This window comes from Phocoena sinus, chromosome 4, assembly GCF_008692025.1.
Source record: "Phocoena sinus isolate mPhoSin1 chromosome 4, mPhoSin1.pri, whole genome shotgun sequence".
NCBI classification, from domain to species: domain Eukaryota; kingdom Metazoa; phylum Chordata; class Mammalia; order Artiodactyla; family Phocoenidae; genus Phocoena; species Phocoena sinus.
Window position 1 is genome coordinate 40,191,584 of NC_045766.1, and position 23,544 is coordinate 40,215,127.

A 23,544-nucleotide genomic window follows, 5' to 3' on the forward strand; every position below is an offset into this window, starting at 1 on the left:
TATTGATATTCCTCTTATGATAATAATCCTAACTTATCTGAACTAATTTCTCATATCCCAATGTGGTCAAAACCAGCAAAATCACTTAGAGAATGAAGGTGATTTTCCAAAAAAGTTTAAAATACAGTCTTACTTAAAATCGCCTTATTTTTTAAAAATATTATATTTTATATAAAAATATATAAATATATATGAATATGCACTGGCATTAGTAGGAAGCATCATTATTTAGGGTATAAATAATTTCCTTTATATTCTGTCTTTCCCATGTATTTTTCTAAAAAGAGTCGAAAAAGAGCTTCCTCCCCTGAACACTAGCTGCTGAAGAACATTTGAGTCAAAGTTTCTTTCTGAGTCTCAGTCATTCTCAGAGGAACCCCAAAGTAGTTTCTTTTCTTCCTTAAGTTTCTTTTGAAGGATACTTCATTTGTAATCAGTATTACTTAGCATGCACCTAGTATATCAGGATTGCAAAGCTTTTTACAATTATTGCCTAATACCTTCTTCCAGAAGCTTCTGGGGAGACCAACATTTTACAGAAAAGCAAAACGAGATGTAGATATGTTAATTTACTTGGCCAGAGTGATGCAGTGACTTTGCACAGATACAGCCAAGGGAGAGTCCTGGGTCACTAGAACAGAAACTCTGGTGTTTGAATAATAACATTTCATAGTTACATTCATCCTATAATTGCAGAAAGCCCACTTCGCTTTACAAATGAATCAGTGACAGAGATGCCTTAAAAAAAAAATCTAGAGTTCCCAATTTACTTCCCAGAACTGATTCACCTTCGTTCCAGTTACCTTTCAAGTGTTTGCCCTTGAATTAATTGATAAAAGGCTTTAGCTCTTCATTCTTATCTTTACTTTTTGCACTGATTTCAAAATGAGAGACACAATGCTAATTTATGTCCGATAGACTTCCTTGTCACCGTTTTGGCTTGCTCTTATAAATTTCTGTATTAACATACAGCTTGATGCTAAATAGGTGTGAGAGAGAAGCTGCAGCTCTCCCCACAAACAGAAGTCCTCCTGTATTTGACTTCTAGCCATATCCACCTGAACACTGGTTCCTGTTATTAAATCAATATTTTTTGATTCATTTTACTGTTCATTCTTGGCAAGAGGAGCTTCCGTCTTTTAACCTTTCTCATGACTAAGCTGAATGTTTCTTTGGTTTGGATGAAAAATTATACAGTTAAGAGAAGGTAGTTAATCTTTGCTATATGGCTAATAAATAAGACCGTGTTTTTTTTTTTAAAATATATTTATTTTTGGCTGTGTTGGGTCTTTCTTTCTGTGCGAGGGCTTTCTCTAGTTGCGGCGAGCAGGCGCCACTCTTCATTGCGGTGCGTGGGCCTCTCACTGTCGTGGCCTCTCTTGTTGTGGAGCACAGGCTCCAGACGCGCAGGCTCAGCAGTTGTGGCTCACAGGTCCAGTTGCTCCGTGCATGTGGGATCTTCCCAGACCAGGTCTCGAACCCTGCATTGGCAGGCAGATTCTCAACCACTGCACCACCAGGGAAGCCCCTTGTGGTATTTTATATTTGATTTCATGATGCTTTGAATTTGTAGTTAATAAGTAGACTCTCCAGCATATTATAAATGAAATGCCAACTTTATTTAAAATTTTATGTTAGGTCATATAATAACTTGACAATTATTTTGATAGCTACAAAGGAAATGAAACACCAGCAGAATTTATTTAAGAAGGTGTGTCATCGTGTACATTTAGAATCAGAAAAATAAAACTCCAGTTATGGAAGCACTAGTATGTTTTATTAGGTAAAATCTGAACAATAATCTTTAGATAGATTAATAATTTTACAGATATTTATTAATTTCTCTGAAGTACTATTTAGAAATTTTGGAAGACAATTTCATTACTTGACAAATATTGGCAGCCCCTTTTGTAATTGATTTTTTTCTGAACCATCTTGTAAGAATGTTTTCTTAAAATTCATTATTATATTTTGTTTAACTAGCTTTATTTAATCTTTTGAATTAAATTACCTCTTTAAAAATATTTATGTAAGTTCAGGTTTCTTGAGAAATCCAGAATGAGTGGAAATAAATTTATGTAGCTGAGAAACTTAACATATGTATCTAAAATGTACATAAACATAAATTCAAAAATTTCTGTTGGACAAATCCAGTGTGATGTACTTTAGTCTTTAGAGAATTGAGAAAAAATCGAATTAGTAAAATGATGTTTCTGCCATCAGATTAATTAATTGACTCATCTCTTGGCAGAGGAAGTGAGGCTGTCCACATGAAGTAGTCACTGGACTGGAGACCCAGAATGACTGGGTGCAAATCCTGGCTCTCTTGACGACGAGTCACTAATGTCTGTGTATTGGCTCCTCACCCATAAAATGTTATAATGATATTTTTAGACTTAGGTGAACGGTGAAGAATATTTCATCAAGTGCTTATAAAATGCTTTGAAGGTTAAAAGTTCTGAATGTTATTAGATCACAATATACAGAGTAGATATTAAAAAACTGCTCACTCATTACTGTCATGTTTGAATGGATTTCCTAGGATTGAGAAACTTACTTAGCTAAATATAGAGCCCAGTTGCTGGTGTTTGGAGGGAAATGCTATGTTAGACTCACTTAGCAATGACAGTATGTCAGTCTCTGACATAGTGTGGATATAGAATTACATACTCTAGTTGACTTTACTTATTCTAGTTTCTTTGAAACTGTTGCTCTAGAGATTTCATAATTTTAGCTTAAAATTATTTACTTTAATATTGCCTTTGGTCCCAACCAATCCTTAAGGGCATATTTGCTTGAACCCAATCATTCCACTACATATCGGTGCAGCTATGACTCTCTTATTACCAATGCTCTGATTATCGTGTCACTGATTGCTGGAAGCTCCAGGTTTTGAGCTGACCTGGATTTTACTGTCTTCTCAATAGGTGACAGTCCTGGGAATGACTTTCCTCTCTAAGCTACTTGTTACAGAAATACCTTCATTAATAGCCCTTTTGAGAATTTCCGAAGTAAAACAAGCAAATGAACAAACATAAAATCTCAAAATCCTGAACATTAGAAGGCTCATAAAACTACGTGATCATTAAAGTCTCTTCTAGGTCCAAAAGGCTGTAATTCTAAAACTTAGGAAAAAAAGAAGTCCTCCCACCCAGTGGGTGATACACAAGGTTGACCTGCTGCTGCTTTGCAGTTTCTTCACTGTTCATGAGGATGGGTGTGTGGAGGGGAGACCAGAGGAGCAAACAGCAAGGCTGCCCACAAAGGCAGACCACAGGAGGCGCTGGGGCAGGAAACAGTTTTACTTCCTGGTGGGAGAAAGCCACAGGGCCTAGGCTGGGGGGAGGCAGTGAGGCACCTGGGTGACAAGTTTAAGGAGACACCCGCTCTCTCAGGCAGCCTGAGAGTAAGGCTGAATTTGGTACCCCAGGAGTCCAGCCCTGAGAAAAGGGCTTAACAAGGTCTGTTCCAGGAAAAAAACAAGCAGCCACAAACCTGGGAATCTTGAAGCTGGCAGTGTGAGTTGGAGAAGCCAATCAAATCCATTGAAGGGCTAAACTGAGAAGTCCTTTGTTTTCTGTTGTGTACTGTCTCTGGCCTCAGGCACTAAATTCCTACAGTTTCACAACCCTAATTTCCTGCTCTCCCAGGAGCACCCACAAAGAGGAAGGGACAGTTAATTCTGGGGAATCAATATGGGGACAGCAGGGGAGAAATAAGGTGTGAAAAAAAAAAAAAACAAGAAAGGTCAGAATAAATTATGTACACAAAGTGTCCTGGGCTCCTCCTGGGTCCATGTTCCCTCTGCTGGGCTAGGTGTGGGGCCTTGAAGGAGGCCTCCCTGCCAAATGGCTTTAAAGCCCTGGCTGCACTTTGAGGGACCCTTTCACCCTCTTGGTAGTTACTGCTCCCTTTGTGCAGTCTGGAGTAGCCAGAGCTATGTTTTCATTTCACAAAACTGAACTTAAAAAGCTATCACTGGGGCTTCCCTGGTGCCACAGAGGTTAAGAATCCGCCTGCCAATGCAGGGGACACAGGTTCGAGCCCTGGTCAGGGAAGATCCCACATGCCGCGGAGCAACTAGGCCCATGCGCCACAACTACTGAGCCTGCGCTCTAGAGCCTGTGAGCCACAACTACAGAGCCCATGTGCCACAACTACTGAAGCCTGTGCGCCTAGAGCCCGTGCTCTGCGGCAAGAGAAGCCACCGCAATGAGAAGCCCGTGCACTGCAGTGAAGAGTAGCCCCTGCCCGCTGCAACTAGAGAAAGCCTGCCTGCAAAGACCCAACGCAGCCAAAAATAAATAAATTAATTAATTAAAAAAAAAAACTATCACTGAACTTAAGTTGTTATTTCAAGCTTCTTTTCTGCCTGATAGTGGAAATATAGTTCAGTAGATTGCAGATAAGCTTATATCTGAAGTTTTTTCATCATTTCTGATAAATTCCATGAATTCAGAACTCCCCTCCTCCACCCCACCCCATCTCCCCAGAGTGGCATCTAAGTTCTAGGGGACACAAGGTGAAGTGTCAGGTTCACCAGTGCCCCTTTCGGTTGACACTCACTGCTCATGTCCACATTCCCATGGTCCCCAGTCATCAGTCCTGCTATAGCAGCTCCTTATCTTGACTGCGGTGATCCTCCCTGAGCCACGTCTCCACCTCTCTTAGGGATTGGGAAACTTGGATGTCCTCCAGGGCCACTCTGGAGACTTGGGAGGCTGTCTTAGACACATCTGGTTGCTACTTCTACCTGTTCCTGTTTACCTTGGTCCCATCTGAGAAGTGAACACAGGTCCTTCTGCTCTCAGATCCCCAAACCTCTTTGAGGATTCTGTGAGTCATCGTGACTCCCCGCCACCCGCCCTGTCCCTGGGACCTCAGCCATATCTTGAGCTGCTCTCCCTTGCTCTCTTATTTGACCCTTCTCTCTCTTCAGCTTGGAGATTATCTAACACTACAGTATCTACTAGTCATATGTGGTTACTGAGCTCTTACAATGTAGCCAGTCCAAAATGAGATGTACCCAAAGTGAAAATGCACACCAATTTCAAAGACTTAGTTTGAAGGAAATATTGTAAAATATCTCATTAATATTTTTAGTATAGCTTACATACATGTTGAAATTATAATGTTTTGGATATGCTGAATTAAATGTAAGATAGTGTTACAATTAATTTCACTCTTTCTTTGTACTATAAAAAATGTAGCTACTAGAAAATTTAAATTGCATTGTATTTCTTTTGGACAAGGTAACTGTATTTGGAGATAAGACCTTTAAGGGGGTAATTAGTGTTTAATGAGGTCATAAGGGTGGGGGTCTAATCCAATAGGATTGGTGTCCATATAAGAAAGGAAGAAACATCAGGAAGGCACAGACAGAAGAAAGACCAGGTAAGGACATAGTGAGAAGGCATCAGTTTACAAGCCAGGAATAGAGGCCTCACAAGAAACTAACCCTGCCGGCACATTGATCTGGGACTTGCAGCCTCCAGAACTGTGGGAAAATCAGTTTCTGTCTATGGTATTCTGTCATATGGTACCCAGTCTATGGTATTCTGTTATGGCAGCCCTAGCAGACTAATACAGGAAGGATAACTCATTCTGATATCATGTCTTCTTTAAAAAATCAAATGTTTATGGCATTAGTTTTATCTTTTGATCCTTAAAAACCCTTTCTCTTAATCTGCTGTCTGTGCCAGGAATTTTTAAAATCTAGTTTGAAACTCAAGAGCTGAGTGAAAATGGACTCTTTAGTTCTCTGTTCTCTGTTGTGCCTTCCTTCCCCAAGGCCATAGACAGAGCTACCCTCTGCTGCCTGAAGTTGAGGAAGAGGTCACAGAACAAATGGGAAGTATGGAAAATGAAAAGTATATGGTTTATACCATAATATCAATCTGCTATAGCAGTTATTCAGTACTTTTCCCCCTTTCCCCATTTTATCAAGTTTTGGAAGGATCTGATTTCGTTTATTTGGTCATTCATTAATTTGTTCCATATTTGTTGCCTACAAATTGATTATGTATATTTCAGTGTGAACAGCTTTCAGATAGCATTTGCATTAAAAATTTCAGATCTTTAATTTAATAATGAAAGATATTATATACTGTTAAATTGAAAGTATCACAGAAAGGGCACGGTAATGGTGGAGAGAAATGGCTAAAGGTACTAAAACCCTGTTGTCCATGTCATTATAGCTCAGAAAGTTTTGTTAGTTATGGAGGAGACCTTGTTGTCCACCCTCAGCACAGATCCTACTTTGCTAGAATTCCTATAATTCCTGATGTAACGCACATGGCACACACAGGGTCAGTCTTGGCTTCCAACCATGGCAGTATACATAGTGGTCACTGAGGGACAGTGGAAGGCCAGAAAGCCAACTCTTGTACTTGGATGGACACAGGTGGCTTCTCCCATCCTTTGTATTTTTCTGATTCACCAGGCATAACTGGGTCTTACTGCTCATCTCACTGCATTATGAATATATGTTTACTTCTCTGTGAACCTCTGGAGAGCAGGACATTATAACTTTTATTTCTGAATATTCCTTTGCTCAATACCTTGTATATAATATAGTAGATGCACAATAAAATTTTTTGGAATAAAAGAAAATGAATGCACGACTCCAACAAGTTCTGCCCTCAAATCCTCACTTCAGACTCTCTTACCTCTTATCTCTGCTGCCCTGGACACAGATCAAGCATCCCCCTCCAGCTCCTTTAATCTTAAACAGCCCCTCCTCTTCTTCATAAAAACAAATTATTTTAAAAACTATTGAATTGGGCTTCCCTGGTGGCGCAGTGGTTGAGAGTCCGCCTGCCGATGCAGGGGACACGGGTTCGTGCTCCGGTCTGGGAAGATCCCACATGCCGCGGAGCGGCTGGGCCCTTGAGCCACGGCCGCTGAGCCTGCGCGTCCGGAGCCTGTGCTCCACAATGGGAGGGGCCACAGCAGTGAGAGGCCCGCGTACCCAAAAAAAAAAAAAAAAAAAAAAAAAAAACTATTGAATTACCTAAGTACTACATGAAAATATTATCAATATAACATGATAAAATAACAAAAAGCGACTGTAAAAGCCCATAACCACTCCATGGTAATCTCCTCTATTGCATAGCAGTGTGGGAATAGCTTCCACCCCATTTCCCATGTATTTTTATATATGCATTATCTATCTACTAAAATAGAATATATGTGTATACTAATATATATTAATATACATATTTAAACTAAATAACTTTATGCTGTTGTGTATGGCTCGGCAACTTGCTTTTTTTTTTTTCCACTGAATTGACTGATATCCTTTTATGTCACTATGCATACATCTTCCTTTTAGCTGCTGCATTCTTTTAGCTGCTGCAAGCATTCTGTAGCACAGAGGAACCAAAATACATTTAAAATATATTTAACTTCTCTATTGATGATCATATAGTCCATTTGCAATTTTTCACTGTTGTAAACAATGAACATCCATTTATTTACATGCTTCTTCGGATACACGTGCAAGTGTTTTTTAATGATAGATCCTTAGAGATTGACTTGCTAGGTTAAGGGGTACATGTAGGTTCTGGGGAATATCCTGAGGAAGACGCTTTCTTGGCCATTTGCCATACAATGTTTCCTTGCTTGTAAACCAAATAGATGTGCTAAAATGTACTAGGGCAGAATGACACAACAAGACTCAGACTGTTCCTGTCCAAGGAGATAATATATGTAAGTTGTATGACCATGGATAGAAACCATATGATGTCCTTGAACTTCCCTTTGACATCCTGTGGCTATCTTCTTCCACAGCATAGCAGTATGGAAAATATCCTTCCGAGCCCTTTCCCATGCATTTGCATTGTGTCTTGAAGATTTTTTCATCCCTGCTACTTTGTGATACCTCTGTCAATGAACAGGGGAAGCTGCCTTCAGTACTTCCAATGAGAAAGGAAATGTTGTTATAAGTCATTACTGTCTATAATCTTGCTCAAGAAGGGGAAGGTGAGTCATATCAAGAGAATCAGTCATCAGGTCATAGCCAAGGTAATAGATCTCAAGACTTGTATCTGTTCCACGGACACAGTTCAACAGTTAATGTGGAAAACCTTACTATCTGAGTGGTGAGAAACCAGAGTGAGTACTATCTGAACACTTAATATTATCTTGAGAAGGAAATAAAGTGATTTCGCTGAAAAACTTTTCTGATATCTGTCTCTTGGAGTTCAGAACTTTTTCACTCACTGACTTATATAAAGAAAATATTAATTGCTGAGGATTTGTCAGGAGCGGGTATATCCTCTAACCATTAGTTCAAAATTCCCCAAAATAATATATTTAAAAATTTAATAGATATATTGCCAAACTACCCTCCAAAAGGCAGGTATCAATTTGTACTCCCCCAATAGTGATTCAGTCTAACATACTATCAATTGTCATCTGATGGGTGAAAAATGGTATCTTACTATTTTAAGATACTATTTTAAGGTCTCTGGTGACCAGTGACATCCAGCATAATTTTACGTAATATTTGACCATTTGTATATCCTCTTATGAATAGTCTGTTCATGTCCTTTGCTCATTTTCTAATTCATCTGTGTGTCTTTTTTATTGACTTGTATGAATTCATTATGTATTATGTATATGAAACTTTCATTATACATTATTAATATTTTCTATAGCTCTTTTGGTCTTTTGATTTTGTTTAAGGTGTTTGCATACAAAAATGTTAAATGCTTATTCAGTTAAATATATTAATCAATATTAATTCTTTATAGGCTTTATAATTTGGGGAATTTTAGCTTAAGAAGGCCATATATCACCAATGTTATTAACATGTTCTTCAACTTTTTCTTCTAATATTTTAATATTCTTAAATATGTCTTTAACTAAAATTCTAAAATATGAGTATATTCTCACTAAAAATTTAAAGAATTTCTAGAAATATGATGAACTGGGTCTTAAGTAAAATCCTTCCCAGTATAGCACATGTAAAAATGCCATATAAAATATCAAAACAAACAAAACCTTTTTATGTATGTTCGTCTGAGGCTGAGCTGGTGAGAAATTAAGAGAATTTTTCAGAGGCTGGGGAAAAAGAAAGCAAAATCTGTAGGGTTAGGCAAAGCCCTGAGTGTTTATGTGATCCTTAGTGGTCAATGGCCCAAGTTTTAATGGGCTCAATGTACCAGGGCTGAAAAGAAAACTGGGGTCCAAAGCAAGGTGGGAGCTAGAATAGGGTACCTTCAAGGATGACTCTTTCAGTGGCTGAATTAGAAAAATCCCACCCAACAGAGTGTTAGTGGTGATATTTGCCAATCTCACTTGGACTCTCGGCAGAGCTGAACAAAGAAGAAAAAGGCCTGAGAATTCTTAATCATAAGCCTACTTTCACATGTGTTTAAAACCGGAATTCATACTATCTGTACATTCTGAAAAAGCCCCACGCCAAAAATGTAGTTGGGAGTATCTAATATGTAAAGGAAAAACATCCAAACCCTCCTCAAAAGAATACTTGTTAAATTCAAATCTACATATACATTTTCAAGGAATATGACTTTAGATGCATGAGGAAATAGCAGAAGTAACACACTGCAGAGTCAAGCATTAAAATCTTCAAATAATGGAATGGTCTGGTATAGAATAAAATATAAGTGTTTTAATGTATTTAAAGAAAAATTTTAAAAGATTATTAGAAGAATGCCAAACTATAAGCTATCAGAATTGGCCAGATTTGAAAAAGAACCAAATAGAATTTCTACATATTAAAAATATAATCATTGAAATTATAAATTTAATGGAAAGCTTAAAGAGTAGATTAGGCACATTTGAAGAGACAATACATGACAGATTGGAGGAAATTACAACAAATTCAGAAGAAGACAAAGAATGGAACTACAAAAGAAATATTAAGAGACATAGAGGACACAGAGAGAGAAGTTCCAACACTGCAGTTCCATGAGGAGACAACAAAGATGAAGGGAGAAATTATACTATTCAAAGAGATAATGTCTGAGAAATCCTGAAATTTGAGGAGAGAATTTCTTCTTTCCTAGTGATGAGAAATACCAATACACAGATTCAGAAAACAGAAAGAATTGCAAACAATAAATAAAACAAAATCCACACTTAGCCATATTATAGTGAAATTTTAAAATACCCAAAGCAAGGAGACTATATTAGAAGCATCTAGAGAAAAAGACAGTGTTATCTATAAAGGAACTGTATTTAAACTGATAGATTTTCCCACTGCAACAAAGGAAGCCAGAAGACAGTGGAATGGTAGGTACATTTAATGTGCTGAGAGAAGATAAATGTCAAAATATACTATTATATACAGCAAATTATCTTTCAAACTGAGGTTAAAATAAAGTTAATTTCTGATGGAAAAAATTGAGAGCTTTTATTACAGCAAAGCCTTATTCTAAGATCTTCTAGAGAATGTACTTCAGGATGAGGGATAATAAGCACAGGAGAAAGTCTGAGTGTAAGAAGAAATGGTGAGCAAAGAATATGGTAAACATGTAGATAAATCTACTGAATAAACCAATGATAGTGTTTACTTTGACGGTTAAAAAAGTTAAGCTAGACACACCTAGACAATAGAATGTATAATGAAAGAGTGGTAAAGGGAGTTAAAACATTCTAAGGTTCTTTTTTTTCTAAATGTGGATAACCACATTGATCATTCTTCAGACATTAAGTTAAATATAAATGTTAAAATTTCTAAGGTAACTATATTCATTCATATGAATTGCTATATAGCAAATTCCCACAAATTTAGCAGCTTAGAATAATATATATTTCTGTTTCTCAGCTTCTGTGGGTCAGGATATCAGGCATGGCATAGTGGAATCCTTTGCTCAGGGTCTCACAAGGCTGCAGTCAAAGTGTTGGCCAGGCTGGGATTCTCATCTGGAGCTCAGAGTCCTTTCCCAGCTCATTCAGGTTACTGACAGAATTCAGTTTCTTGTGGTTGTAGGCCAGAGGCCTCAGCTACCAGTGGCTGCCCACTAGGCAAGTCACAATATGACTGCTTGTGTTTCTCCAGGCCAGCAAGATAAATCTGCTGCTTCAAATTTCCTTTTTCTGGAAGGGCCCAGTCCCTCTTAAGGGTTCTCCTGATTAGGTCAAGCTCACCCAGGGTAAATTCCCTTTTGATCAAATCAAAATCAACTAAAGTGGAACCTTAACTGTACTTTCAAAATTCCTTCACCTTTGCCATATGACTTAATCAAGACAGTAATATCCATTATATTCACAGTCTCATCCACACTCATGGAAAGGGAATTATAAATGACAGGATGGGAGTTTGGGGGACTATCTCAGAATTCTGCCTACCTCAGTAACCATTAAAAAGTACAGTTAGATTCCATACTTTCCAAACCAATAAAGGTGAAAAAAGAATAAGGGAAAGAAAAAGTGTACTCAACTAGAACAAAGAAAAGAGTGAAAACGTTGAAAAGTGGGGTAAACAGAAAATATAAAAATAAAATGATAAGTAAATCACAATCAGTATCAAGAAACTACATTATTCTAATGTAGTCAAAAAGTGTCAATTGAATTTTTAAAAGTTCAACTCTTTGCTATTAAGAAGAGACACATCTCACATCTCATAAGAACACAGAAAGGTTGAAAGGAAGGCAAGTAAACACTAACCAACAGGAAACTGAGATGGCTATATTAGAAACAGACACATTCAACTTCAAGAAAAAAAATATTACTAGAGGGCTTCCCTGGTGGCGCAGTGGTTGAGAGTCCGCCTGCCGATGTAGGGGACATGGGTTCGTGCCCCAGTCCAGGAAGATCCCACATGCCGCGGAGCGGCTGGGCCTGTGAGCCATGGCCGCTGAGCCTGCGCGTCCAGGGCCTGTGCTCTGCAACAGGAGAGGCCACAACAGTGAGAGGCCTGCGTACCGCAAAAAAAAAAAAAAAAAAAAAAATATTACTAGAGATCAAATAGGTCACTACCTATTGAAAAAAAATTCAGTCCAATCACGAGATATAAAAATTTTACACCTGTCAGCACTAAAGATAGCTTCAACATATGTGATGCAAAAATCATCAAAAGTTCAAGAAGAAATGGTCATGTCACTGTTGAAGATTTTAACATTCTTCCTTCTTTGATCAATAGTTCGAGCAGACAAGATCTGAATAAACAATTATAAAACTTGGCCTAATAGATACAGAATATTGTACTCAATTATTAGAGAATACACTTTCTTTCCAAATGTATGTGGAACTTTGACAAAAAATGACCATGTACTAGGACATAAAGTATCTCAATAACTGTCCAAGAACCAGTATTTTTGACCACAATAAAATTAAGTTAGAAATAAATAATAAAATAATAACTTAAAACTTCTATATATTTGCAAATTTAGAAAAATACTTCTAAATAACTAATGGATCAAAGAAAAAATTATAATGGTAATTAGAAAAATGAGTAAAAAAATGTGTGGCATGCAATTAAAGTGATACTTTGGGGGAATTTACAGGCTTAAATGCTTATATGGAAAAGAAAAAATGATAATAACTGAGACTGAGAATAAATGGGAGGAGGGGGAGGAGGAGGGGAAGGAGGAGGGGAGGGGGAGGGGCGGGGAGGGGAGGGGGAGGGGAGGGGAAGGGGGGAGGGGAGGGGGAGGGGAGGGGGAGGGGAGGGGAAGGGGGAGGGGAGGGGGAGGGGAGGGGAAGGGGGAGGGGAGGGGGAGGAGGAGGAGGAGGAGGAGGAGAAGAAGAAGAAGAAGAAAAGCAATGAATGCTTTTTTATTATAGGTATATCCTGTACAATATTTGGAACATACTCACACTAAAAAGTTATTCATTGTTCACTTGAAATTCACACTTATCTAGATGTCCTGTATTTTACCTGTCAACTCTAATGACAAGGTCTCAGCTTTTTAATTATCTTCCTTTACCCTAGTTTCTGGCTTGATACTGTCTATTTTTGAGTCTTTGAGGACTGATTCTGCTACATGAAGTAGGTTTCCCATTTTGGTTTCCCTCACTGACAGCTTATGATTCAGCTTTCTCCAGTGTACAACTTTGATTTCTTAGTTTATTCTCTAGAAAAACTGGAAAGGAGAATGTCAGTGAGTGACAGTGGAAATATCTGAGAAGTAGCTATGCAGACCTGGCACTCTGATCCTTCATCCTGAAACTGGCTCAAGTGTCCTCCCATGAAGCCGGGCAAGTCTCATGTGACCTATATTAGGGTGACCATATAGCCTAGTTATTCCAGTACTGTCCTGTTTACACGTGTTTTCTGGTATATTCATTACTGGCACCCCCTCCACTTTGAAAACGGTCCAGGATGATAAATGATGTGGGCACCCCAGGCATGAGCCATGCTGCTGGACACTGACCTGCAGCCTCCCCTCCTCTTACTCTGCTGTCCTCACACTTCTCAACTCCACTTATGGAACTGCTTCCAGTTCCCTGGATACAATGTGCTATTTCACCCTCCTTTTTGATGACTTCTGTGCTTCCTTAAGGTTCTGTTACCTTATTTATAACAATATGCATGCCATGTATCTGTCTCCCTCATTAGACTACTACTTCCTTGAAAATGAAGACTGTTTTGATTGCATCCATATCACCAGTGTCTTGCATTAAATCCAGATATAGTATGTGCTCAATACAAGCTTGATGAATAAAGCGTATCAAAATTATATATGTACATAAACAAAGACAGAAAGAAAATAGACAAAAGTAAATTCCTAGTCACATTACATTTAAAAATGTTTCAGATGATTTAAAATTTTCTTAATATTGTTTTTATAATAAAATACTTTTTTAAATAGCAAGATTGTAATGTAGAGTATTTTTTAAATATATATTTTTTAAATGGTTCAACCCTCAGTTACTTCTTAAAGGGTGAATCTGTTATTCTGTTCACAGCAAATAGTGCTTGCCATTTCATGTGTACCCAATAAATACTGAATGAATAATCACAAGTTTATTGTGAGTTAGAAGAGAAATGAGAGGCTGTAAAGAATGGAGACCTTAAAATAATTTTATAAAGAATTTGCATACCTATGCAAACCTATGATTTGGATCACTGTCATGAAAAGGAACCAGTTCGGTTCATGGTGGTCAGGTTGCATGGCCCAGTTCTTTGGGGTCCCCTTGCCACTGGCTGGGCAGACAGAGGATACTGAGAGCTTCACATGTAGCTGGGGCCAAAGATATCTGCGTCATCTGTCCTTATATAAATGCCTGTCTTCACCAAGGCAAATGAGTGAATGCCCCTTCCAAGTTCCAGACACAGCCCTCAGACGGTTCTTCTGTTCATTTTAATTGTATTGTATTGTATCCATGTTCATTTTAATCTTATTTGGGAGAAGGGGGATAACGTTGGGGTGCTGGAGAAGGGGTTCAGCACACAGTACTTTATTCTGCCAAGGGAATACAGTACTCTGATGGTAATCACCAAATTGTTCCTTGTCTGGAAAAGGCTAAGAGTTGCAGGTTTTTTTTTTCTTAACATCTTTATTGGAGTATAATTAATTGCTTTAAAATGGTGTGTTAGTTTCTGCTTTATAACAAAGTGAATCAGCTATACATGTACATATAGGTATATCCCCATATCCCCTCCCTCTTGCATCTCCCTCCTACCCCTCTAGGTGGTCACAAAGCACTGAGCTGATCTCCCTGTGCTATGCGGCTGCTTCCCACTAGCTATCTATTTTACATTTGGTAGTGTATATATGTCAGTGTCACTCTTTCACTTTGTCCCAGCTTACCCTTCCCCCTCCCCATGTCCTCAAGTCCATTCTCCACCTCTATGTCTTTATTCCTGTCCTGCCCCTAGGTTCTCCAGAACCAAGAGTTGCAGGTAATTTTTTTCTCCCAGTTGTATTGATACATAACTGACATACAGTACTGTATAAGTTTAAGGTGTGCAGCATAATGGTTTGACTTACATATGTCATGAAATGATTACCATGATAAGTAGCAACTGCAGGTATTTTTAAATGTTAGCTAATATACAAAACTTGTGAGAAGAGAGGAAGAAAACGCACATCAATCATGTGCCAGGTTCTGTGATATGTGTTTTCACATTTATTATATGTAATATAATAAGCTATCACAACATCCCTGGTTTTGTCAGCACTTAGTAAGTGCCAGAGGCTAGATCTGAACTCAGATCCACTGGTCTACCCATATGCTCCACATTTGGTGATGTGCATGAAAGTTCTGGTTCTGTCCTGGGAAAAAAACGGCACTTGGAAAAGCTTCGTGGATTGGAATATCATTTTTCACAGCACCAAAGAATCTCAACTAGGATAATGAGTACCTGTTGTTCTCATTACATGTTCGAGAACAGAGTATATTTCTGACAACTGAGTGTAGAAATGCTTGAGGTCTAGAATTTTTACTTGCAACAAAAATGCAAAATTAAAAATTAAGCCTGGTTTCACTGGTATATACATGGATGTTTTCAATTTGTGACTCACTGAGCTGTACATTTATGATTTTTGCATTTTACTCTATGTATGTTATACTTCCATTTTCCAAAAGTTCATTTTTAAAAAGACCAAACAAAAAGTTATTATAGGAAAAACAGGCATGTTCCAAGTCTGCATAAACTAAGCAAGTCACACAATGACCTCCCCATTGTTTCTTCTTTAGTTATAAAAAATAAAGTTAATTGAATAAGTTGCCACTTCCTTCCAAGAGATGAGTTTCTATATCTTTACTTTGTCAGCACATGGTTGAGTTTCTAAGTAAGGGCTTTTTACCTCCCATCTCCAAGGTAAGAAGTTAAAAAAAAATGTTTCTTTCATTCCTGCATTTTAAAACAAATTTCCTATGATACCACAGAGCTTGCCAGTAACTCTCTCACAATCCTGCCTTTATTTGCATAATCTCGGAATGATTCACAGAAAACAAACACCTTCCTTCCCTCAGGTTTGGCCAGGACAAATGAATCCATAAATGTTGTAAGACAGTAGGAAAGGATGTTGAAACATTTGTAGAATTTTTCAGGAAAACTAACATTGAGAAAGAAATTACTCCCTTTTACAGAAGAGAGAGTCATATTTTCATTTGGATATAACATTCATCCAGAATTTAACCCTTCATCTGGTTGACTATCCTGAAAACAAGGTATAATTGATCAAATGGGAAACAGAGTGAAGGCATATATATGTATGATTACCCTCATTATAGACAAAACAAATTAAAGTATTACCCCAGTATGGATAGTGGATCTCATAAAGACTGTATCAAGTTTAAAATGAAGTAAGTGTTAAACCTTTTCTTTTAAAATTCAATTTATTGAAAGTCCAGAGATGGATGGAGAAGAGCCCACGTGGTAGCACACAGTCCCTAAATTCATCTTGGGAAATATGGTCTTAGCACATGTGTAAGCTGAACTATTCTCTACAGACTGCAGCCTAGTTTGATTAGATTATTTCAATTCTTTTTTTCTACATGTTATTTTGAACATTTTCAAACCTACAGGAGAGTTTAGTACAGTGAACACCCAAAACCCCTCACATAAACTACCAATTGCTGACCTTTGCCATATTTCTGATGTGTGTGCGCACACAGTGAACCAATTAAAATTAACTTGCTGATATCACCCCTAAGTACTTTAACATATATCTCTTTAGAGCAACGACATCCTCTTACATAACTACAATATCATCATTGCACTCAAGAAATTTAGCATTGGACTTCCCTGGTGACACAGTGGTTAAGAATCCGCCTTCCAATGCAGGGGACATGGGTTTGATCCCTGGTCTGGGAAGATCCCACACGCCGTGGAGCAACTAAGCCTGTGTGCCACAACTACTGAGCCCGAGCGCCACAACTACTGAAGCCCGCGTGTTCTAGGGCTGGCATGCCGCAACTACTGAGCCCATGTGCTGCAACTACTGAAGCCCGTGCGCCTAGAGCCTGTGCTCCACAACAAGAGAAGACACTGCAATGAGAAGCCCACGCACCGCAAAGAAGAGTAGCCCCCACTTGCTGCAACTAGAGGAAGCCTGCACACAGCAACGAAGACCCAATGCAGCCAAAATAAATTTTTAAAAATTAAAAAAAAAGAAATTTAGCATTGATAAATAACATCATCTAATATATAGTTCATATATATAATAATATATGAATAATCATCATAAAATGCCCCCAATTATAGTAATAATCAATTTTTTTGAACAAAGGATCCAATCACGTATCTTAAATATATCTTAATTTAGATCATTCTTCTGTTCCTTTTTTTTCTTCTGCCTTTCATGGCATGGACGTATTTTAGAGTTCAGGTCTGTTGTCTTGTAGCATGTCCTACAATCAAGATTTGTCTGATGGTTTTCTCATGATAGTTAAACGTGTTTATAGCAAAAAAAAAACCCACTACATGTGCATATTTGTATCCTGTTGTTTTTCCATATACATTCTATGTTTTCCCATTTCTGAGACTCTGCTCACACAGACCATCTCTTTAATAAATACCCTTCCCCTACCCTATCTCTAGAAGGCCTGGTTTGAGGTTGAACCTTCTCTAAGGTGATCTCCCTGATGCCCTCCATCCTGAAGTAATCTTTGAATTTCTAGAATATGTTAGCTTTTTTCTTCTTATAGCATTTACATTTTATAAAACTTTGTATTATTATTTTTATTCACATATCTTTAAACTTCTCCCCAATGAAAGCCACCTAAGGGAAGGTCTAATTTATCTTTGTGTCCTCCCTGGAATCTAGCACATGGTAGTTCACACAGAAGGCAATCAATATATACATTTGCTGAATAAATGGATGGATGAATAAATGAATGAAAATGCTATCTCTGGTTTCTGAGATACAGGGAGTTGGTTAAGAATTTAATAGTTTTTTAAAGGTTTACATAATTTCTTCATAAGTGTACTTTCTACACCCAGAATAGTCTACTTAATTTAAAAAATAAAATTTTAGTTTTAATAAAAATAAAACATGTATATTTTATGCCTTAGTATATACAGCTCTTTTAAAAATCAACTTGCTGGGACTTCCCTGGTGGTCCAGTGGCTGGGAGTCTGTGCTCCCAATGCAGGGGGCCGGGGTTCAATCCCTGGTCAGGGAACTAGATCCCACATGCTGCAACTAAGAGTTCGCAAGCCGCAACTAAAGATCCTGCATGCCCCAACGAGGATCCCGTGTGCCGCAGCTAAGACCTGGCACAGCCAAATTAAAAAAAAAAAATATATATATATATATATATATATATTTTTAAGTTTAAAAAAAATTAAAATCAACTTGCTAAGCATTGAGGGAAGCCTTTCAGTCCGGAGAGTTTATCCTTTAGCTTTGAAAAATAGTCTTATATTGTTTCTTTGATAATTTCCTCTTTGCATATTTTCTGTTCTTTCTGGAATAAAGTCCTATAAGTCAGACTTTGAGACGTCTGGATTTTCTTCTAACCTATTATTGATCTTTTAAAATTTTGGAAACCATGTTTTTAATTTTCAAGAGTTCTGTTTTTGTTTTTTGAGTGGCTTTTTAAATAGCATCCATTTCTTGTTTTATGGATGCAATATCTTTGCAAATCTCTATGGAAATATTAATTAGAACTTATTGAACATTTTCTTCTGTTCCCTGCATTACCTCTGTTAAAGCTTTCTTTAAACCTTCTTATTTTTATCTTGGTCTTTCATTATATTAGAGGCATGTTATGTACTAAGTATGAAAACCTCCGTACACTGAAAGCTGACTGGGAACTCCATGTACATGAGTGAGGTTTGCCAACTGCCAGGTTGGCTATAGGTTAATTAAATGTCGAATTAGGCATTATGAGGTGGAAACTCCCAACTGTCAAAACATGAAGGTCTCTTCTCTGACATCATACAATTTCTTTAGAAAAGATTTTTTTTTTTGGCCCAGGGTGTAACATCTCACTCTGAATTGTCACCCAGCAGAGGTGTCTGTGTGTGTGTGTTTTCTGTTCCTTATTCAGACTTTCAGTTAACCCTCTGTTTTTAGTTGCTCATTTTGCCCCTTCCCTCTGTATCCTGTGTATCAGTACTCCAAGCCTCAGCTTTATCCTGCTGCATTAGTTACCATTCATCTTCTATCTATATTCCACGTTCCAGAATTCTGTTGAAATCTCTCACCCTCTGATGGACTCTCCTGCTCTAGATATGAGTTTATATGTTCTTTTTATTCCTTTACCATCATTTTGGTGGAGTCTTGAGGAGAGGAGATAAATATATTCATTCGCCACCTTCAATCAGACTGCTTACTTTTTTTTTTTTTTTTTTTTTTTTTATGCGTTACGCGGGCCTCTCACTGTTGTGGCCTCTCCCGTTGCGGAGGACAGGCTCCGGACGCGCAGGCTCAGCGGCCATGGCTCACGGGCCCAGCCGCTCCGCGGCATGTGGGATCTTCCCAGACCAGGGCACGAACCCGCGTCCCCTGCATTGGCAGGCGGACTCTCAACCACTGCGCCACCAGGGAAGCCCCAGACTGCTTACTTTTAAAAGTGTTTGTGTTACAAACTTCCCCGTCCTGTAAACTTGGTCTTGTGAATAGTGTAAATTTTCTATCTAGAAGATTAAAGAAGTGATTCTCTATATGATTATGGAAGTAAGGTTCAGATAACTTTGGATGGTTTAAAGTTTCCTACTGAGTAATCTGGAAAGTACTAAAGATACTGCTCAAGGCAGTGTGAGGTAAACTCTCTCTTCATGGCTTCAGAAGTCTGGTTACTTATTTACAACTGGGATAAGATAAATGGTCAAATAACTAGAGAATTTCTACAAACCATTTGTAAAGTTAAGTTTTTATCCCGCTACCAAACCATGTTCCCGTGCATATCCAAACCTTTGATTACCCTAGACTTCCAACATCTGGAAGAGAACAAGCTGCAGTGTCACACAGGCAGGCCCCTCCTAAGTCCTACTCACTCACAAAGAATTTCCCCTTTGAGCTTCTATTACACTGGCTGGTTACTCACATCACAGATACCTCAGGATTGGTTGGGACTGCAAATGAAACACTGTTTGCCCATAATCAAGTTGATAAGCTACAACATAAATGCACGTAAGTTCCTATTCTTAGACTATAACATGAAGCATTTGCTCTCTTCTTTCCCCTTAACATTTTCATGCAAGACCTGGAGAGGAAACACTGGCTCCAGCCAAAAGAAAAGGTCTTCAAAGAAAAAAAAAAAAAAAGCCTAAAATGGGTCTATTGAATTCTAAAAACCCCAAAGCCAAGCAAGCCCGAATTCTTCTTCTGGGACTTGACGCTGCTGGGAAGTCTACTCTCCTTTACAAATTAAAGCTTGCTAAGGATATTGTGACCAGCCCAACAGTAGGTTTCAACGTGGAGATGATTGAGTTGGAAAAGGGTGTTCCACTTACGGTCTGGGATGTTGGAGGACAGGAAAAAATGAGAACTGTGTGGGGCCTCTACTGTGAGAACACCGATGGACTGGTATATGTTGTAGACAGTACAGATATACAGCGACTGGAAGACTCCAGGAGAGAGCTTGAGCAGATTTTGAAGAATGAGCACATTAAAAATGTGCCTGTTATCCTGTTAGCCAACAAACAAGACGTGCCTGGTGCTCTGAGTGCCGAGGACATCACCAGAATGTTCAAAGTGAAGCAACTCTGCAGTGACCGGAACTGGTACGTGCAGCCCTGCTGTGCTGTCACCGGGGACGGGCTGATGGAGGGGTTCCAGAAGTTAACTGGATTTGTGAAAAGCCACATGAAATCAAGAGGAGACATATTAGCATTCTTCAAGCAAAACTGAGGTCAAGTGGGGAAAGAGATGCTGATGAAGTTGAAAGGGTAATTTTTTCTCCAGGCCAAGTGAGAAAAGCAAGTTGCCTAGTTGGTAAACCTTTCCTGAAATGTTATTTCACCTAAATTCCATTAAACAACTCAGAATAATATCTAGAAAATATTATCTGGGGCCAGGCACTTTAGCAAACTATGTAGTAATGATAATTGAGAATGAAAATTTTACAATTTCGTGCATGTTGGATGATTCAGAATCATATTTGAGACCAAATAAATTCTTGCCTTATTATTTTTATATGACTACTGGAAAAAGTTTAAGTAATAGAGTCAGAATTCTTCTGCTAATAGAGTCAGAATTCTTTCAGACTGTTTCCAGCTGTTACAGGTATTGAATTTCCACCATGCTCCTGTGTAATAGCTGGGTGGTGTAAAAAATCGAACTTTAAATTATGAAGAGGAAAATGTTTGATGTTAATATTTTGTAAATCCCTATCACCTAAATAAAGGGTTTTTGTTTTTGTTTTTTTCTGCATTCCTGCTAGCTTTTTGAAATCTATTGCTAGGAACTTCTTACAATGAGTCAAATAATGAACTCTAGGCTCTTAATTGCCTAGAGGCTGTGTTCTCCTATAGGGAGAAGAAGTTTGTATCTTAAAGCTCTGGAGTCAGGGTAGCACCTTAGACTTTAGGGCAAGGTCTGGGCTTATCGCTCAGCTGGATGCTGCAATCCCAAGACCGGCTTCAGTAAAATTCAATATAACATTTATTACTTGGAAACATACGTACAGCTCACTGTACTGATCAAACAGGAACCAGAGCCAGACTTTGCTCTCAGACACCTAGCAATTCACAGTAGCTAGAACAGGGGAATAAGTACTAAGTGCTATAACAGGAGAAACTCTTTCTGACCTGGAGAAATAAGAAGTGCTTCGTGCAGGAGGTGGTGTTTAAGAGAGTCCCCAACTCCTGGGGACCCCACTGAAGATGCAGGTTAGTCAGTGGAAGTTCCCATCACCAGGAGACTCTCCAGAGACACTGTGGGGTGAGGCAAGGAGGGGAGAAGGAACTGGAGATTGAATTGCAATTCCCCTGAGAGGCTCAGAACACCCAGGGAGGCCCTGGTACTAACAGAAGACGCTCTTTCCTCCTAGCGCACGTCCAACAAGGCTCATCTGGGCTAGAAGCAGGCCCCAAAACCCCACTACACACCCTGGGACTCCAAATATTAAGGTCACAGAGAAAAAAAAGGTATAGTAAAGCAAGGTTGCCAGCCCCTGGATTCTTCTGTGGTTTTCTTCTCTCACCTTAGCCATGATTTGTTGTTCAGCAACAAATCCTTCTGTGCTACATGGTAGGGATTCAAATAATAAAGTAGGCATATAGTTAATTATAGTTACCATTGGTTGAATACCGTGTGTGCCAGGAATTCTGTTAAATGCTTTCATACATCTTTTCATTTAATGTTCACAACTGCCCTGAGAGAAATAGCTATAATTATCTCAATTTTACAGATGAGAGTACTGAGACTAAACAAAGTTAAACAACAGTAACAACCGCAGAAAACTATTTGGTATTTTAAGTAAGGAGTAGCAGAGCCAAGATTCAAACTCAGGTGTCTGACTTCAAGGCCTGTGCTGCTAATTGCCATGATATTGTTTTATAAATAAGGTATGGCCTCTGTCTTCAATAAGTGCAATTAAGAATAAATTCAAGCTAAATGTTACTCAGCCATAAAAAAGAATAAAATAATGCCATTTGCAGCAACGTGGATGGACCTGGAGATGATCATACTAAGTGAAGTAAGTCAGACAGAGTCAAATATCATATGATATCACTTATATGGGGAATCTAAAAGAAAAAAAATGATACTAGTGAACTTATATACAAAACAGAAATAGACCCACAGACATAGAAAACACACGGTTACCAAAAGGGAAAGGGGGCAGGGGAGGGATAAACTAGGAGTTTGGGATTAACATACATACACTATTATATATAAAACAGATAACCAACAGGGACCTACTGTATAGCACAGGGAACTATACTCAATATTTTGTAATAACCTAAAAGGGAAAAGAATCTAAAACCAAAAAGATATGGGGTGGTGGTGGTGAGATGAATTGGGAGATTGGGATTGACATATATACACTAATATGAATAAAATAGATAATTAATAAGAACCTGCTGTATTAAAAAAAAGTCAAAAAAACAAAAAAAATATATGTATGTATAACTGAATCACTTTGCTGTACACCTGAAACTAACACAACATTGTAAAACAGCTATACTTCAATAAAAATAAATTTTAAAAAATTAAAAAGAAATAAATCCAGGCTAAATTAAAAATAGAACTACCATATGGTCCTGCAATCCCACTTCTAGGTGTAGCTCCAAAGGAAATGAAATCACTACCTTGAAGAGATATCTGCACTCCCATGTTCATTACAACATTATTTACAATAGCCAAGACATGGAAACAACATAAGTGTCCACTGATGAATGAATGGATAGAGAAAATGTGGTATATATACACAGTGGAATATTATTTAGCCACGAAAAGAAAGAAATCCTGACATCTGTGATAACATGGATGAACCTGGAGTTTGGCATTATGCTAAGTGAAACAAGTCAGACAGAGAAAGACAAGTACTATATGATCCTACTTATATGTGGAATCTAAAAAAGCCAAACTCATAGAAACAGGAAGTAGATTGGTGGTTGCCAAGGGGGGGCGGTGGTGGTGTGATGGGGGCGGTTGGTAATAGGGTACAAACTTTCAATTATACGATGAATAAGTTCTGAGAATCTAATGTACATCATGGTGACTATAG

At 38.2% G+C, this 23,544-nt stretch overlaps 1 protein-coding gene across 1 annotated transcript; it reads left to right on the forward strand.

Annotated features, from left to right (window-relative positions):
* Positions 1-20,004: 20,004 nt before the first annotated feature.
* ARL14 (ADP ribosylation factor like GTPase 14) lies at positions 20,005-20,723 on the forward strand. The gene has a single exon (XM_032630762.1). It carries the CDS (start codon positions 20,145-20,147, stop codon positions 20,721-20,723), a length of 579 nt encoding a protein of 192 aa, XP_032486653.1. The 5' UTR covers positions 20,005-20,144.
* The last annotated feature ends 2,821 nt before the right edge of the window (positions 20,724-23,544 follow it).

Coding starts and splice junctions, on each gene's coding strand:
- ARL14 (XM_032630762.1), top strand. CDS start 20,145: ATGGGTCTATTGAATTCTAAAAACCCCAAAGCCAAGCAAGCCCGAATT.